This window comes from Tripterygium wilfordii, chromosome 9, assembly GCF_013401445.1.
Source record: "Tripterygium wilfordii isolate XIE 37 chromosome 9, ASM1340144v1, whole genome shotgun sequence".
Lineage (NCBI taxonomy): Eukaryota > Viridiplantae > Streptophyta > Magnoliopsida > Celastrales > Celastraceae > Tripterygium > Tripterygium wilfordii.
In genome coordinates, this window is record NC_052240.1 from 133,173 (window position 1) to 148,967 (window position 15,795).

At 37.6% G+C, this 15,795-nt stretch overlaps 4 protein-coding genes across 6 annotated transcripts; 3 read left to right on the top strand and 1 right to left on the bottom strand.

Moving 5' to 3' along the window:
• Nucleotides 1–636: 636 nt before the first annotated feature.
• LOC120006630 lies at nt 637–1,691 on the bottom strand. The gene is made up of 3 exons (XM_038856745.1): nt 1,412–1,691; nt 1,197–1,302; nt 637–1,098 (listed from the first exon to the last, which is right to left on the bottom strand). The coding sequence occupies exons 1-3, from the start codon at nt 1,564–1,566 to the stop codon at nt 769–771; spliced, it is 591 nt and encodes a 196-aa protein (XP_038712673.1). The 5' UTR covers nt 1,567–1,691; the 3' UTR covers nt 637–768.
• A 1,365-nt stretch (nt 1,692–3,056) lies between these two features.
• LOC120005777 (mediator of RNA polymerase II transcription subunit 17) lies at nt 3,057–8,411 on the top strand. 2 transcript variants are annotated; one of them, XR_005469885.1, is made up of 11 exons: nt 3,057–3,287; nt 3,402–3,615; nt 4,291–4,404; nt 4,600–4,685; nt 4,941–5,322; nt 5,415–5,879; nt 5,975–6,295; nt 7,203–7,515; nt 7,621–7,710; nt 7,847–7,892; nt 7,994–8,411. XR_005469885.1 is itself a non-coding variant. In XM_038855592.1 (10 exons), the coding sequence occupies exons 1-9, from the start codon at nt 3,199–3,201 to the stop codon at nt 7,671–7,673; spliced, it is 2,037 nt and encodes a 678-aa protein (XP_038711520.1). In that variant the 5' UTR covers nt 3,057–3,198; the 3' UTR covers nt 7,674–7,710; nt 7,847–8,411. The 2 variants fall into 2 exon arrangements, 1 of the variants encoding a protein (XP_038711520.1); XM_038855592.1 differs by having other exon boundaries at nt 7,847–8,411.
• Nucleotides 8,412–8,919: 508 nt separating this feature from the next.
• LOC120005215 (transmembrane protein 128-like) lies at nt 8,920–12,691 on the top strand. Of its 2 annotated transcripts, none has more exons than XM_038854726.1 (4): nt 8,920–10,047; nt 11,965–12,138; nt 12,240–12,291; nt 12,383–12,691. In XM_038854726.1, the coding sequence occupies exons 1-4, from the start codon at nt 9,788–9,790 to the stop codon at nt 12,470–12,472; spliced, it is 576 nt and encodes a 191-aa protein (XP_038710654.1). In that variant the 5' UTR covers nt 8,920–9,787; the 3' UTR covers nt 12,473–12,691. The 2 variants fall into 2 exon arrangements, with proteins under 2 accessions (XP_038710654.1, XP_038710655.1); XM_038854727.1 differs by having other exon boundaries at nt 8,926–10,047; nt 11,974–12,138.
• Nucleotides 12,692–13,390: 699 nt separating this feature from the next.
• Nucleotides 13,391–15,531, top strand: LOC120005217 (uncharacterized protein At2g34160-like). Its single transcript, XM_038854730.1, has 5 exons — nt 13,391–13,615; nt 13,857–13,905; nt 14,634–14,696; nt 14,806–14,870; nt 15,219–15,531. Exons 1-5 carry the CDS (start codon nt 13,496–13,498, stop codon nt 15,306–15,308), a joined length of 387 nt encoding a protein of 128 aa, XP_038710658.1. The 5' UTR covers nt 13,391–13,495; the 3' UTR covers nt 15,309–15,531.
• Nucleotides 15,532–15,795: the final 264 nt, after the last annotated feature.

Below are 15,795 nucleotides of genomic sequence, written 5' to 3' on the forward strand. Positions count from 1 at the left end.
CTGAGCTTTCTAATTTTGGGATTTCCGAAAAATAAATATGGAGCAATATTGAGTCAAATATTCCTTTATCTAAAACAAGACGAAAGATTCATGACAAGCCTTAATTTCCAATGCATGAAATCAAGTTGAATTACTCATGTAGATTATGTATATTTAAATATTCAATCAATCTGGCATTTATGAAGTTGCTAATTTTGTATCAATTTTTTAGGAATCTAAATAAGTTGTTCCAATTTATGATGTTTGTCCTCTCACTCGCTCCAGTCTCTTCCCATACATATTTACAGAGGTATCACTGGACGACCAACCCAAAGTCGAGTATAGACAACTTGGGGCATCACATAGTGTTGGATCCATCACGACCTCGTGACCAGTGTCTCCAAGAACCTCCTACCTAGATCCTACTTTGTTTTGATTTTTGTTTCATCAATTATGAATACACATTCGATTATATTAATAAATCTTAGAAGCCGGTTGAGCTGTGGTAAGGCCTTTAATTTCTGAACCTGAAAAGGGCAAAACCCAAACTTGAATTTCTAGTTTGACCTACCTAGCTATATTCAGGGCAAACTTCTGTTCTCCAATGGCCAAAATCATATTTCCCAGCACAAATCCTATAGCTACTGAAGAAGTTAGTTTTATAAGATCCATCTTATGAAATATCAGTTGCCTAATTAATGCCTCTAGTACACATAGATTGCAAACTCAACATTACAAATGGGAATTTACAATTGAAACTTAAATCTGCTTGTGATCAGATGAAACTGATCACACACAAGGAAGATAATCTTCCTGTATGTGATTAAGAGAAGGAAGGGATGATTTCAGATTTTCGTTATCCGTGCTTCTTGTATATGTTTGTTGCTGTTGTTCTTGGAGATTGCAGGTGATGCTAGAGCATGATCGGACAGCAGCAGAGTCTCCGGCAGCCAATGGAATCACAGGTAGATTGTCACAGTTGCATATCTCGATCATGCATCCATCTGGGTCATGGAAGAAGAGTTGATCAACATAAACGCCACCTTCCTCCACTCTGCTCTTCGCATACTCTACCTTCATCTCGTTCAATTTTCTCTCCACTGTTGACATGCTCTCACACTGCCAACCCAAAATAACCATTTGGTCACATTCCGGATACCCAATATTTTCTCTGTTTGTATAGACAGAAAGAAAAAAGGATAGCAAGAGAAATAGACCTGGAAGGATATGTGATTGTCCTTGGGATTGATTTGGGTGATGTTGGGCATGCTCTCAGGGTCTTCTGATTGTAGGAGGTGTATGCCAATGCCATAATTGAATAGCCTGTTCATCACCAAAGCCAAAAATCAATATCAAAATTAAAGGTGGTGGTTTTTTTTTGTTTTTTTTTTATGCATTTCTTTGTGTATATCTATCTATATCATGTATATACCATGCACCATCAAATGCGAAGGAACCAGACCTCCTGATGGGAAAGAAGCCAAGAAGGTTTTGGTAGAAACCAAGAGATTTCTCAACTGATCTGCAGACAATGGAGATGTGATTCAAGGACTTAAAATTGAGAGGATTCTTGGCGTTTTCCTTCATTTTCAAATTTTCTTGTATGTATATTTGAAGATACCTTAATGGTTATATATCAGAAGAAGCACAAGGAATGTATGGGATTGAAGTGTGAGAGAGAGAGGGGAGTCTTACATTACTACAGCTGTGGTTTGGAGATTATATATATACACGACTAGAAATGGAAGAGAGTTGCATGCGTACGTAAAATTAATTAATAGTCGAGTGGTTTTTGCATGTGTTATTTGAATTTCAGTTTCAGGTGTCAGCTTAAGATTGACAAATAATGCATATGATCAGATACGGTACTACTATTAGAATTTAGATGGATGGATGGATGGATGGATAGGCTCTTTTTTAATTTTCTTGTGGATTGATTAGGTGTTTTCTTTTGCTTGGCTTTTACCATGAAAGCTCACGACTTGGTCCAACGCATGCAGATGAAGATAATGTAGACTTGTAACTGTATGCAAAAACACAAGTTTGAATGCTATTGATAGAGGAGTATTTGATTTGATTTGTAAGTTAGTATAAAATCTTACTACTTGGAAGTTGGAACATATATGATGATCAATTCTCATTTGATTTGCTCAAGCTAGCTGCATTGAAAATTATTAATGTTCACTGATTGCGAGGTTGCCCTAGCTATCACCCTCAAGCCTAGTTGTCCTGACTGTGACCTCGACATTGAATTGAAAATCAGCAACAAAAAAGTTTTACCATGCATGCCATAAGAATTCTCTCTCTAGGATTACATGACATGATTTAGAGAATTCAAACCCAAACACGTCAAAAGAAAATTGTCATTACACGATTTAAACAATTAGATTGACTTTGATGTTTGTAGTGATCCCATTTCATGTGGTCAGGAACACATGCCTGTAATAAGTAGGAATTACAATGAAGCAAAATAGAATTCCAATTCTATCTCTGGAGTGGAGGAACAGATATATCAAACTGACAAAAGTAAAAAATACGGTGAAGATGACAGACAAGTAAGGGCGTTTTGGCTTCTTTTAGTTTAGGGGAGGTCAATTCAATTGTGGTGGCCGGCTGCTGGTAATGCTATACATATATTCTATATACAAAATCTATAATGGTCTTCCTCTTCTCAATCTATCTATAATGGTCTTCCTCAAAAAGCTTTACTCTTTAATTTAGAAGAGTGATCATAGCCTGAGCCTCATAGGTAAGGTAAGGTCACAATTGCCAATTGGTGTTAATGTTTACCTGGGCTGGGATAGGAAGCCCATAACCAGCCACTGCATTCTGAGGAAGGATGTTAACCCAACTAACTAAACTACCCATTGCAAGGAAAAGAAATTTACAATTAATGCCCACTAACACGGCCCATTGGACCAATAGTGAAACGGACCTCGGCCCAGCTCAGCTTGGACTTCCTTAGCAAATCCACCATTTGAGGGCCTTGAGCCCTTGAGCATATACTACAAAGTGGGCTTGACACTTACAAAGTTGGCCCACTTCCTAGTTTAAATTTCAAGCCTCATCTTCCTGTCCACTCGAGAGACAAACAAGTCAACAACCCCCGAATTTTGCCTCGTGAAATTGCCGAGCTTCGTCCACTTGGATTCCCTTTCTCACTCTTCCTTTGTGCCTGCCCTTCCCTTCCCATCCCAATAAATTTTCCGGGAACTGAAAATGGAGGAAAATCTACTAATATCCCTTGACAAGCTTCCAGTTAAGCGCTTAGAAGCCATCGAGGAAAACGGCCTCGAACGCTTTCCTGCGTACGTATTTCTCGTTCCATTTTTTTGATCATCGAGATTTAAGCCCTAATTTGTTTCATTGATTTTCTTCTTTTTTTAATGAATTGATATTTTCATGAGTATTCATTCATGTAGTGATGTAGGGTACGACGAGAAGCGAGTGTCGCTGATTCGGCGAATAGACTTTGCTTGGGCGGTGGAGAAAGAAAGCGAGGAGGGGGAGGAGAAGAAAAAAAAGAAGAAGCAGAAGAAAGAGAGCGCGTCTACGCCATGGCCGTGGCAGAGCATGCTCGAGAATCTGCAGTTCGCTCAACAAGAGCTCTCTGTCATCATAGATCTCATAAACACTGTGAGGCTCTTACCGATTTTGAATTTGTTTCTTAAGTTCTCCGTCAAAATGGGTGTCACTTTTTGTTAGAAATTAGAATGACAATCAAATAATTCCATTGCTTGGTTACACACCAATTTAACTAGAAATTGGAAGTGTATTGAGACCCTGCATGAAGCATTTTGTATCAATTGAATGTATTTTTGGCTATATTGTTATCTCTAACTGTGGAAATGCAAATCACTTAGAATTATGATTGTTATGGTATTCATTTGTAGCTGTTGTTCCCTGACAAGCAATGGTTTACTCCACTGAGAGTCTTAGGCTAAGCAAGCTAACTGACTTGTGGATGGAGACAATATACTTGAGACCTAACTTTAATTTTCCGCTGTATTCCCTGTTGTCTCTGGAGTCAGCTATAGAAGCTTGAAATTTTGAGGAACTTGAGGGATTTTCTTGTTCTCTCCTGAATTTTGTCGTCACTATTGAGTTAATTGGTTTAACAAAATTTTGATTAGCATCTCCATTGTGCTTTTGTTTGGTTTCTTGCTTGATGTTATGATTATGAATTCATTAGCTTTATTTAAAACTCTTTCCAAAAGGGCTACTGCTGCTGTGACTGTGAGTTCAAAATTGTTGAATCTGAATTCTGAAATGGGTTTGTTTTGTGATTCTACTTTTGCTTTTTTTGGGTAGGTGGAAGCTAACGATGCTGTAACAGTGGCTAGTATGACTAGGCCAAAGCCTTTGCCTAACGAAGTTCTTTCTGACCTTGCTGTATCTGTAGCCACCAAGTTACAATGCTACCGGGTATCATTATTTCGTTCTTTGTTCATTTTATTGCTTCCTTTTCCTTTGGGTGAGTGCCGTAGCTTTGATGAGCTTATTTTCCCTCAAGTGAATATGAAATTTGTTGGACATTAGCTTATCTTGCTTACTGAAATTATGGGTGGACAACTGTTATTTTCTATCATTATTTTCTTATGTCATTTCATATCTTCACAGCATCTTGGTAAATACTTTAAGCAGTCTGCCAAAGCGTTGGAACAGCAGGTTGCTAGGGAAGCAAGATTTTATGGTGCTCTAATAAGGTGAGTCTCCCTTATTTACTTTTTTATTCACCAATTGATGCTTATCAATTCAAAGCAGTTAGTTTGTGTCAAAATATAATTGGTTATGAAATTGTGATAGTCAAGAGAGGTTTCTTCTATATGGGTACATATATTGTAAATTATTCTTGTACTGTAGATTTTCTTAATTAGTTGCGTCTGTAATTAGTTGATTCTTTAAGTGCTGATCTCTTCAGCAACATTCCCCATCTATTTATATCCTTGACAAACTGATAGGTTGCAGCAAAACTGGAAAGTCAAACGGCAACGATTGGCAGCTTCAGTTCCTAGCAACGAAGGATTTATCTTTGATCTCTTTGACAGTTCATTATATGATTCAGCAGCTGTACTTCGGCCTTCTAATCTATCTACTATTCGTGTTGACCATGACCCAGCCGGCATGTTGGCTATAAATGTACCCCCAAATTCATGTCACCGTCTTCATTTTGGTTTTCTTGGGATAGATTTGGGCAGTAGTCTGAAGGAATCCAGTAAGATTAGTTGGTTGCACGAGAAGCAACTTAGAGAAACTGAACGAGAATCTGCAAGTGAGGATGAATGTATCAAAGAAGCGCATTCACTCCTTCGAGAAGCTCATCAAGCAATTTTTTATGAGCAGGTGGATATTCTCTTGTTTTTTCTCAACAAATTTATATCCCCTGTTGTTTCATTGTAGCATTGTAGTTTAACCTTTTGTTATTGTGGTTATAGGTATTTGACATGGTGAACCGTGAGGCATTTAATCAATCATTAGGAGTTAATGTTACTGGAATACGGGAAAATCTTTTGCAATTAAGCATAGGAACAGTGGCCTCTGTGTTCATTTCACTTGTGCCATCCCGTCATGGCAATCAAGCAGTTGATAGTACACATACTCAGAGTTTGGAGTCAGGAGGTTTACCTGTAGATTCATCTGATGGAGTGAAGTCGGCAGATGCAAAACATGACACTATTATAAAGAAGCGTGGTTTCCCTAATCGCAGTAGTTATGAAATTTATCTGCAACAGATTTTCCACGAGCATGTATTAGTAAGACCACGGGAGAAACCCGTGTCCAGTGGTACTCGAATATCTAGTCAACTTGTAAAAGAAGCTTCCAGTCTGCTTGGCCATTTCTGCATGTCTCTAGCTCATAGGATATTTTCAACCAAAGTACTTATGGAGCTGGAAAATGTGGTATTGCCTGCTTGTCATTGGACATAGAATGATAGAATAATGACAATTCTGCATGATTGAACGTTTCCTCAGCAAATATTCTTTAACTTGTGTAGGTACTTGGAATCCCATATCTTCATTTGGTAACACATCCAACTTGGCATTCTCGGACATCTTCGTGGACTATCTGCATGAAGGTTCCTCAGTCCATTCTTCATGCAGACTCTCAACACCGAATCACAGATCCCCATAGCATCAAGAATGCCATTAAGGCAGAGTATCATACTAAGGTCATTGTCAGTGACGATTGCATCAGTGTCAAAGCAGAAGGAGCTCCCAATGTCGTTGGTCTGTTTAAGGGAAGTTCTGAAAACATGTGTTCTACAAACAAATATGATTGCGACTTGGCAGATCTTCCTGTGATAGTCCTACAGCAGGTAGGCCACTACATTAATAGATTCCTAGAATTTTTTTTTATATCCATATCTTGAAATTTTTTGATGGTTGGGTCTTGGGATTGGTGCAACTTGTGCGGTTATTTTAAGTAGTGAAGCCCTTAGGAGGTGAAACAACGTTGCTACGAGGCAAACAGCTTGCCCTTACTGCAGCACTGGTGAAGCATTAAGAAACTGCTTATATTTTTTAAATTTTTTTCTTGCCTTTGGGTAGCTGTAATGAAGCATAAACTGCTTATATGCTTGCATTAAGAAATTTCTGATTACTGTATCTGGGAGTCGCAAGATCAAGGTTGTTGGACAAAGATAATAAAATTGAGTCGCCTTTGTACTAAAGGAAATAAAAGAATGTTAGGAGATAGAATACAGAGTGGAAAACCATAACGGAAGAAATTATTTCCCAGTTAGGGTATTACGGAGTTCATAGATCTTGATGGACTATATGCCTAACGAAATTAGTCTAAACGAACTTGGAAGGCATTACTCTTGTAATTTGGATGCTGTGGAAGCCTTATGTGGCCTTTTACAATGCTTTGGGAATGAGATGCCTTGTGTTCTGTGGTGGTTCCTGTAGTAGTGCAGATTGCAGATGGCATTTACTCTTTAGGCCTGAGCCTAATTTTTGGAAGGCATGCTAAGGCCAATAACCGGGCTTGGCGGATTATATTGTTGTCTTTGTGAAGCGTCACACATGACTTTTAACTTGGCCAGAAGCCAGTGCACTTTAGTTACTATGTTGTATGGTATCAATCTATTGAACTGTTCAATTTGTTGCCTTTACTGAAAAACAAAGAAAGAATCATCCTGCATCCTCTCTATTGTTTATCGCAGTTCCTTTTGAGTTGCAATCAGGAAGTGCAATTAACATTGCTGTTGATTTTGGTCGTAGGTTGCAAGCCAAGTTGTACTTTGGCTTGGCGAGGAAGCGCTTAGGGTGGGAATAAAAGCAAATCGTGACTTCTTGTGCTTGTCCTTTGAACTAGAGCAAGGTGAGCTCCTCAGTTTAGTGGCACATGTGGACCCAGAAGATACTCAAGGGTGTATCTCCTGGTGGTTGGTGATGGAGGATGGTTTTGCCGAGGAACAGAAACTTCACATGGACACTGTAGATTGTCAGTCTGAATATAGAAGGTTCTTAGGGCATCTATCTCTTGAAGTTCTACATTCAACACTTATTGACTTGGTTAGTTTGTGTAATGGAGGTGGGAGCCATTGACCGTGTGCAATTTTGTAGTGTTTCAATTTTTGAAGCTAATTACCGTTTTGTTCTAACTCTTGGGCTTATTTTACTGATTTTCTTTCAACAGGTACTAATTGTATAGGTGCAGGAACATCGGATATTAGTTCAAGAAGTATATGATAGTGGATGATCGCTAAATTAACCAGTATATTATGTGGTAACCTAATAGACTAAAACAGTGTAACTGTGTCCTTTTTTTGTGTGGCTAAATCAACCTGAACTGTTGTATGATTAAATTTTTCTGGGCAAATTCTCTGATGATGTAATTGTTTTTTTGCTTTTAATTTTTGTAGTTATTCTCGGTTGGTTTCCCGGTGAAGTTTAAGGTGGCCAGAGAAGGTAATGATACCAAACTCTGAGAACAAACCTGTTCACTTCATTTCAAAGTTGAAACTAGTGTTGAGTAGAAAGAGAATGAGATTGTTTTCTAATGTGTTTAGTTATGTAGAAGGAAGGTAATTATACCAGGACTTGGAAGATGATGATGCCCGCCTGGGAATTATGTTAGTGGTGAGTTGTACTCTCAATTTTATGCCAAGTGAAGGAAATGCTAGTAGACGTAGGCTCTTAGCCATTTTTAGGCAGAAAGCATGTGAAATTATCAGAATATATAAGTTGGCTATCATTTTCATCAATCTCTGGTGACCATGAAAATTAGGCAAACTTCCTTGACATTCCAAGGTGAGGCGCATGCCAAGTAATTTGTATACAATTCTTGTATTGCCTGCTGAGCTTGAAAAGCAGTATAGCCTTTTTGTTGTATTTTTTGGGTGGAGAGCTTTGAGTTGGAAGATAATAAGCAATAGAGTGGTGACCAAGCATTCCCTCCAATCCATAAAGATCAAGCTTTCCTCTTTAGTCTTTACCATCCTAAATTCCAATCATATTTAATTTGACGCGTGCTTATTTCATTTGATTGTACACAGAAATTTAGAAACGGAAGTTTCCAATTCCATTCACACAAACATTCTATCCGAAAGCTACACGTGACGAGCCCCATCAATCAAAATCAAAGTCAAAGTGAATATCTTTTTTTATTTTTCATAAACGATCTGTTTAATTGGCGCAGCGGATCAGTTCCAAAAAATAAGCTTTTGTAGGACAATAATGCGTTCTTTTTTTTTTTTCTATAATGATGTGGGGTCCAGTTTTTATACATAGCCTTTTTATTAATTTTTTTTTAAAAAAAAACATGGACCCCAATTTTTAATACTTAACATTTTTATTAATTTTTTTAAGAAACTAAACATGGACTCCACATTTTATTTAATAAACTAATTATTTTGGGTAACAATTTTTATTAGTTTTACTTAAAAATATAATTTATACAATTATTCCCACTTGTAAAATATTATAATATTTAATTAATAAAAAATATACTTAAAATTAATTTAAATAAGAATTATATTTATTATAAATTTTTAATATAAAAATAAAAAATCTAATATCATAATATTTTATTTCTAACAGTTTTTCCAGACTATCAAACGGACGACTCCAGAGGATGACGCTGACGACGACGACGACAGGATGGTAAGCCAGGAGGGTTGGAATGTCTTAGAATTTCCCCATCCCTTTTGTAACAAGCAGCCTTGCCCAAGGAGGAAAAGAAAACACACACACGAGATCCCCCTCGTCACCCCCTCAGTTCCTCACAAGAATTACGGCCACTGTGCTTTCTCTTGCTCTCATGCGCAGTCAATCTGAAATACTAAACTACCCTTCTATTTCCTCACTTATTACTTGCCTTCCCTCCGTTGGTGACCGTGACTGGAATCGAGGGAACCGAAACCAACTGCTGCTTGGGTATCGAAGGAATTCAAATCTGAATGAGAGTTCGTTGTCATGTTCTCGTTTCTATCTATTCCTTAACATTTTTCTGAGCTGGCTCTTTTCTGAATTGTCGATTTTTCATATGTGGGGTTTTGGAGATTGGCAAGCAAACATTGGTGGCTTCTAGAATCACATTCGTACACGCAAATGATAATTATGTAGTTATTTGAATTCTTCTCTGGTTTACCTATTTTGCGGATTCAATTATTGGAGATTTATTTGAGCATGAGTTTTTAGGTGACCCTGACAATTAGTAGGGATTTTGAGTGGCGTACAATTCTTTTAGAGGACTAAATTTCACTTGCATGTTCTGAATTTGGAGAGTTTTTGTTGGTTCTGAGGCGATATTCTTCTGTTGTTGATTGGTTGTTTGGTAACATCAACTTTTTTGGTGTGGAATTATGTCTGGTGGGACACCGGTTGGAGGTGGATATATGAGGCAGAGACATAGCCAAGGCTATGCCACGAGTGGTGATGACCTCGAAGATGATGCTTGCTCTAGGCCACAGTCCTTTTCACCACCGAGTCCTCCGAGAGCTCGGTCTTGGCTTGAGATTGTTGAAAATGTGCTTTGGGTTGCCTCAGCAGTTTTTATTGTGTACTTTGGTGACAGGAAGTCCAATTTCTTTTATCTTTTGTGGCATGATGACCGAATCAGAAGGTAAATTACACTTCATTTCAAGTGCTTTCACTTTGTAATGTTCAATGATGTTTTTTTGGTATGAGGGATATTCATTTTGTTTGATATTTATGCCAAGAGAAAATAGAATAGACTGGGTGATATTGTTGTTAGTTGATGGAAAAGCCACGAAAAAATCGTGAGCCCTAAAATTTATATGAATGCGATTGAAGGATAACCTTGTTCTTGTATAGTTTTAGAGACTATGATCGGTTGTTCAGTTGTCCATCCTATGAGATTTTTTTCAATTGTATGATTGTTGTCTCGTTATGGTCCTCTAGAAGGTTAAAATTTCTTGTTTGTACTTTGTTTAGGAACATGTGTGAGCATAATTTCAGTGGCTAAAAACTTGGGAGTTGCTGGGAATCAAGAAAGATATATTGGCTACACATGTAGATGCTTAACTCAGCCTTATAGAAGGTTTCGTTCTGTAGAACCTGAAAGCGAGTTTGTTCCTTTTTGTTTCGTCCTTGACCCCATTCCTTTTCTCTGGCTTGTAGAACTGTGTATGTGTACGACATATACATGTATGCACAGGCTCCACCGCTCCAATGGTGATGCAAGCCAGATAAAACTTTGTTGCACATTATATAAAGTTTTGTGCAATACCTTTGAGAAGTATAAGATGTTGTTGCAATGGAAGTAACATTATTGCTTGCTGGTTTTACTGTTTTCTTGTATCCCTTGAAAGCGATTGTACTCCTTTTCCTTTTGTCTTCGACACCTTTCCTTTTCTTAAGCTTATTAAAGCATGCATGTGCATGGTATCTACATATAGATATGGGCTACAATAGTGGTTTTATGTGTGTTTGTGTGTGCGTTCTTGAAATTGTCTTACCATAATCACAGAAGGGCATTTATATGCAAATAATTCAATGTTGCTAATGCCCAAGATAAAGCATAAACGAATGAGGTTAAAGATTGTGAGACAGGTATAGTCAACTCGTGCAGGTGTTGTTAGAGCTTGACTATAATCATTTAGGGTAAATTAAAGTGGCAAAGATGAACATGTCTATAAATGGGTAATCGAGATGCTTAGTACGGAGCGAAAAGGGTTGCTAGCCTTCCTTAAGAAATTGATTAGAGTCTTTTGAAACCATGATTTTTCATGTGTGTGAGGTAGTTTACTGAGATTTGATGATGATACATATGACAAACTCGTTATTAACACCTTAGAGTACGGACTGATATTTTGTTATTCTGTTCATTACTTCAATTTGTTACTGGATATTTGTAATACCTTCACACCCAGGGCACATATGTGCCCACCGTTGATGGTGCATGAGTAGCATAACTAATAAGTGAAACTCCATGACCTTTCTTCAGAGATCTGCGCATGCTACAAAACAAGAGTACATTAGCTTGAAGAAATAGGTTTATAAGTTTCACTCTATTCTGTGTTTGGATTTATATGCCATCAGGTTTTTGGGGAAGACCAAGGAATAGCCTTAAGGTATTCAGATTAAGTTTTCAATCCGGGTTTTCTTCCTTGAATTAGACTTTTCAAGGTTGCAGTTATTGTAGCAACAAAATTGTTAACTGAGACCAATGATACATTTTAAATTTGAAAAATCTTCTATTTGTCTTGCATTATCCTATTCATGTGCTTATGGTTTTGCTAAATGAATATGTATATTAATTGGATGAACTTGTTTGCAAAATTTGCCATGGTGATATCTCGTGGTTGTGGTGGAATATCGATATCTAAAGAAATTTTCCAAATTTTTATTCTCAGAAATTGGAGGGTTCATGAGACAGATTTTGCACTTAGGCTATGAGAAGATTTGCCATGAGGAGGGAATGGTCGTCTACATATTTACTTTAGCTTAAGATTGACATATTTTGTGAAAATTGATGAGAATGCTTTGATTTATTGAATCTGATATTATTTTGAGAAAGCTTATGCAGAATGCCTCTGTATTTTGGAATGGCTTGTGTTGGTGTGAACGTTGTCATCTTCTTTTATACGAGCATGTTGTCTTGGAGTTTGAGGAGGTTTGATGAGAAATGGGAATTGTTAAGCACATCTGCTTTGCCATTTGTTACCCTACTGGGGCTTGTTTCCTTCTGCTTGTAAGAGAAACTGTTTTCTCGTATCTTCTTGAATTCATATTCACTGTCATTACCATCGTGTTTAGGCTGCTTCATAGTTTGGTAAATTTCTGTTTGTGTAGGTTATCCTTTGCTTTGTGGCCTATCTGGAGTTTCTTGACCCTTCCTCTTATGGTACATCTTACACACTTTCCTTTTCATTATTTCTCTGCTCCCTGTGATATTTTAATGCATAACTTCCTAGTTACTCCATGTGATGCTGCAGTTCACGCTGTTTATGGCTTGCATGGTTATCTTCCCGCATTTTGTGATGGAGAATTTCAGGTCACCCAGTGACTCGTTCCGCATAGATTAAGCTTCGTGGGTGACAAGCAAGAAACATACTATCTTAGATGAAAATAGTTTGTAGCCAAACATGGATGTTTGGTAAGATTAGCAGTAAATATAAGGTTTATGTTTCCCTGTGGCTGCCTTCTGCTTTGTTGTCTGGCGTATCAGTGCTAACCACAACTGCTCATGTTCTTTTAATCATTCGGATTTCATTCTTACATGTCCGTAACCTGATATCCCGGAACAGCACATCTTGGATTTCTATTGTTATGATCAGTTGCACAGGTTTGGTGGGACTGGAGGCAGAGGCAGAGGCAGAGGCTGAGGCTGACGCTGAGGAATCAATAAGTCATATAGAGATGTTCATTCTTTTGTATTGAGTGTGCTTTTATTGGTTCTGGAATTGGTGGTTTGGAATGAGAAGGGCCTTATGGGTGTTTGTTCCTGTCCACTGTGCTTGTACACTGTTATTTATACCGAGTGAAGGAAGCTGTTCCATGCAAAAAGGTTGTAAATTTGAAACAGCCACAGGAGTTTTAGGCCAAAACTTGGTCGGAGCACTGATTTGTTCTTAGGGATTGAACCGGGAGCAGGATACTGGTTTTTGCTCTCAAGTACTCCCTACTCCTAAGCCCAGCCTCATCCTTTCGCGTTTTGAAACAAATACAATTTGGTCAATACTATAACCAGGAGCGTGTGTGTGTTTGTGTGTGTCAATTAGATTAGATTGATCACTTGTCATTAAAAAAGTAAAGAGTGGTTCAATTAGCATTGATAAACCATTTACTGCTGTTGCTGTTCTGTACAGTGGACTGCTGCATGCGTTGTATTATAATTTATAAGAAAGTATTATTCTATTATATTTCTAATTCTATTCCGCTGTTTCCTATCAAATTACTGAAAAAGCCCTACGTATTATAAAAGGAAAAGCCTAAACTAAACTCAGATTAAGGTCTAGTTTTCCTTTCCCCTTATAAAAATCGAGGGCGAACGATAGAGGGAGAGAGAGTGACGCAGAGGGAGTTTAGGGTTTTATCATTCGCGTTCAATGGAAGAAATTACAGAGGGAGTGAACAACATCAACATAGGCGTAGAGCCTTACAAGAAGAACCGGATTCAGGTCTCCAACACCAAGAAGCCCTTGTTCTTCTATGTTAATCTCGCTAAGGTATATGTGTATCTTATTATTTGCTTTATGCAAAATTGATCCAATCCGGAATTTTATGGAATTTGTGTTTCGGGGACGACACCCTCTGCATATCTCTACATCAAAGTCTTTGTATTTTCTCTGTAACCGTTCGGTATCTCTGAATCTAAATACCTGTCAAGGTTTGGGATTTTTGTTGGTAGCTGTGCTATATGTTTTGACTCTTACAAACCCTAATCCCTATTCGTTCTGGTGATGTCAGAGGTATATGCAGCAGTACAATGAGGTGGAGCTTTCTGCCCTCGGAATGGGTACTACTACTGTTTTACTTCGCAATTTTTGTGTCATAAGCTCTCTTATGCTTCTGACATCATTGAAAATTTGATCTTTTTTTCAAAATTTATATTTTTTTTGTTGCCAATTGACTTTTGAGGGATGGGTTTGAACTTTTATACATGTGTACGAGAGAACTATTGATTTCTGAAAACAGCCAGTTATTCCTTTGTATGTTGAGGTTCCTTAAGTTTTTCCAACTTGCTACTTTCCTTTTCTTCTTCCTGCTTTTACTCTAGCGAATGAACAGGACCCTATAAGTATATGATGTCGGTTGCTTTGTAGAGGATACTCTTCCTTGATATTTTAGTGTGGATTGCAATCTCTTGGATGTACTGAAGGTGGACATACCTGAAAGTATTTACTGATGATAAATCTTGGTGACACAAGGGTTTATCATTAGCCTTTGGATTTGTTATTGTGACCAAGTGAATTGTTGTTCGGTTTGCAAAAGTTGTCTAGTCTAAATGTTTGTTCTTCTTGTTTTGGTTTACTGTCATGTAGTCTTTTGGGATGCTCAATCTCATTATTATCTAATCGTATCTTAGCATTTGTGGGCTTATTTAAGGTGCCGAAGTTCTTTCCTTGTGGATAACCTTATGCATGCATCATTTGTGGATGTGGCTTGTATTTTATTATGTGCTCTTGTGATTCTGATCAATCTTAAGGCCTTGTAATTAATGTGGTTGTTCCGCTGTATTTGCAGCTATTGCCACAGTTGTCACTGTTGCTGAAATTCTGAAAAACAACGGATTGGCTGTTGAAAAGAGTAAGATTTTCTAGCTTCTATTATTATTCATATGGAAAAAACGGAGAAAGGAAGTATAAGTGTATAACTATATCATATATTTGTGGCAATTAATGTTTGTTTTCTGCAGAGATCATGACCTCTACAGTTGATATAAAGGATGAATCAAGAATGCGGCCAGTTCAAAAAGCCAAGGTAACCTAATGCAACATGTGCTTATTCAGTCTGTTAGGTTATAGAGTGGGATTGTCATAATATCTCTCTTATACAATCATTTTTGCGGCAAAATAGCTGAATTGGGTGTTTTCATGTGTTGCCCTTTTTCAATCCTTCCCCCACCTCTGAATTTAGTGAGTCCTTGATAGGTAGTTTAGAAATTTTCCAACTTATGTTCTACCTTTATTGTATCATTGGATGAGGTGTTCTTACGTGTTCATTGACGAAACAGTGCGGTTTGTAATCATGGTAAATAACACTACAAGCGAAACTGGGCATAATGTTGGTATTTATTTTTTTTTTTAATTTTTTATTTCTCTCTCTCAGATTGAGATAGTGTTGGGGAAGACTGAAAACTTCGATGACTTGATGGCTGCTGCTGCAGAGGAGAAGGAATTTGGTGTTGCTGAAGAGTAGAGCTAAAAGAAAAAGTATGGGGATTTCTTGCAAATAGTGTTGAATGGACTTTGTATTAGTTAACTCTTGAGTTATTTTGTTGTTTATTGGGTTAGCTAGTCGTGAATTTTATTGTAGAATCGTATCAATCTCTTTCATTACCAGATTCTTTGGTTTCTAATATCCTCATTGTTGTTTAACATTATGAATTATTATTATTATTGTTATTGATTTGAGTCTTGTATTTCTTTCTAATGTAATCATGGAATCGAGTTTGCTTCTTTTTTTGTGGTCTGCGATTTGGCACTAGGAACGACAGCTGCACCATCTGCTTCAAGATCCTTGGGATTAATTGCCCTTCTTCGATGATGCTAATACTCGCTCTGACTGCACTGCCACTCAACAGGCAGAAACTAAAGAAAAGAGGCTGTGAAACCGTCTTCGACAAAAGCTAATACTGGCCCAAGATTTTCAGGCAGCCCAAGCCCATTCAGATATCTCGGTCTCT

Bases quoted from the DNA above. Each gene is read 5' to 3' on its own strand.
- LOC120006630 (XM_038856745.1), bottom strand. From the start codon at position 1,566: ATGAAGGAAAACGCCAAGAATCCTCTCAATTTTAAGTCCTTGAATCAC. The intron at 1,303-1,411 runs GTATATACATGA...GGTGATGAACAG, and splicing joins TTCGCATTTGATGGTGCATG to GCTATTCAATTATGGCATTG. The intron at 1,099-1,196 runs GTCTATTTCTCT...TTGGGTTGGCAG, and splicing joins ACAATCACATATCCTTCCAG to TGTGAGAGCATGTCAACAGT.
- LOC120005777 (XM_038855592.1), top strand. From the start codon at position 3,199: ATGGAGGAAAATCTACTAATATCCCTTGACAAGCTTCCAGTTAAGCGC. The intron at 5,880-5,974 runs GTATTGCCTGCT...TAACTTGTGTAG, and splicing joins TTATGGAGCTGGAAAATGTG to GTACTTGGAATCCCATATCT. The intron at 6,296-7,202 runs GTAGGCCACTAC...TTTTGGTCGTAG, and splicing joins CTGTGATAGTCCTACAGCAG to GTTGCAAGCCAAGTTGTACT.
- LOC120005215 (XM_038854726.1), top strand. From the start codon at position 9,788: ATGTCTGGTGGGACACCGGTTGGAGGTGGATATATGAGGCAGAGACAT. The intron at 10,048-11,964 runs GTAAATTACACT...ATTTTGAGAAAG, and splicing joins CATGATGACCGAATCAGAAG to CTTATGCAGAATGCCTCTGT. The intron at 12,139-12,239 runs GTAAGAGAAACT...CTGTTTGTGTAG, and splicing joins GGGCTTGTTTCCTTCTGCTT to GTTATCCTTTGCTTTGTGGC.
- LOC120005217 (XM_038854730.1), top strand. From the start codon at position 13,496: ATGGAAGAAATTACAGAGGGAGTGAACAACATCAACATAGGCGTAGAG. The intron at 13,616-13,856 runs GTATATGTGTAT...TGGTGATGTCAG, and splicing joins TCTATGTTAATCTCGCTAAG to AGGTATATGCAGCAGTACAA. The intron at 13,906-14,633 runs GTACTACTACTG...CTGTATTTGCAG, and splicing joins GCTTTCTGCCCTCGGAATGG to CTATTGCCACAGTTGTCACT.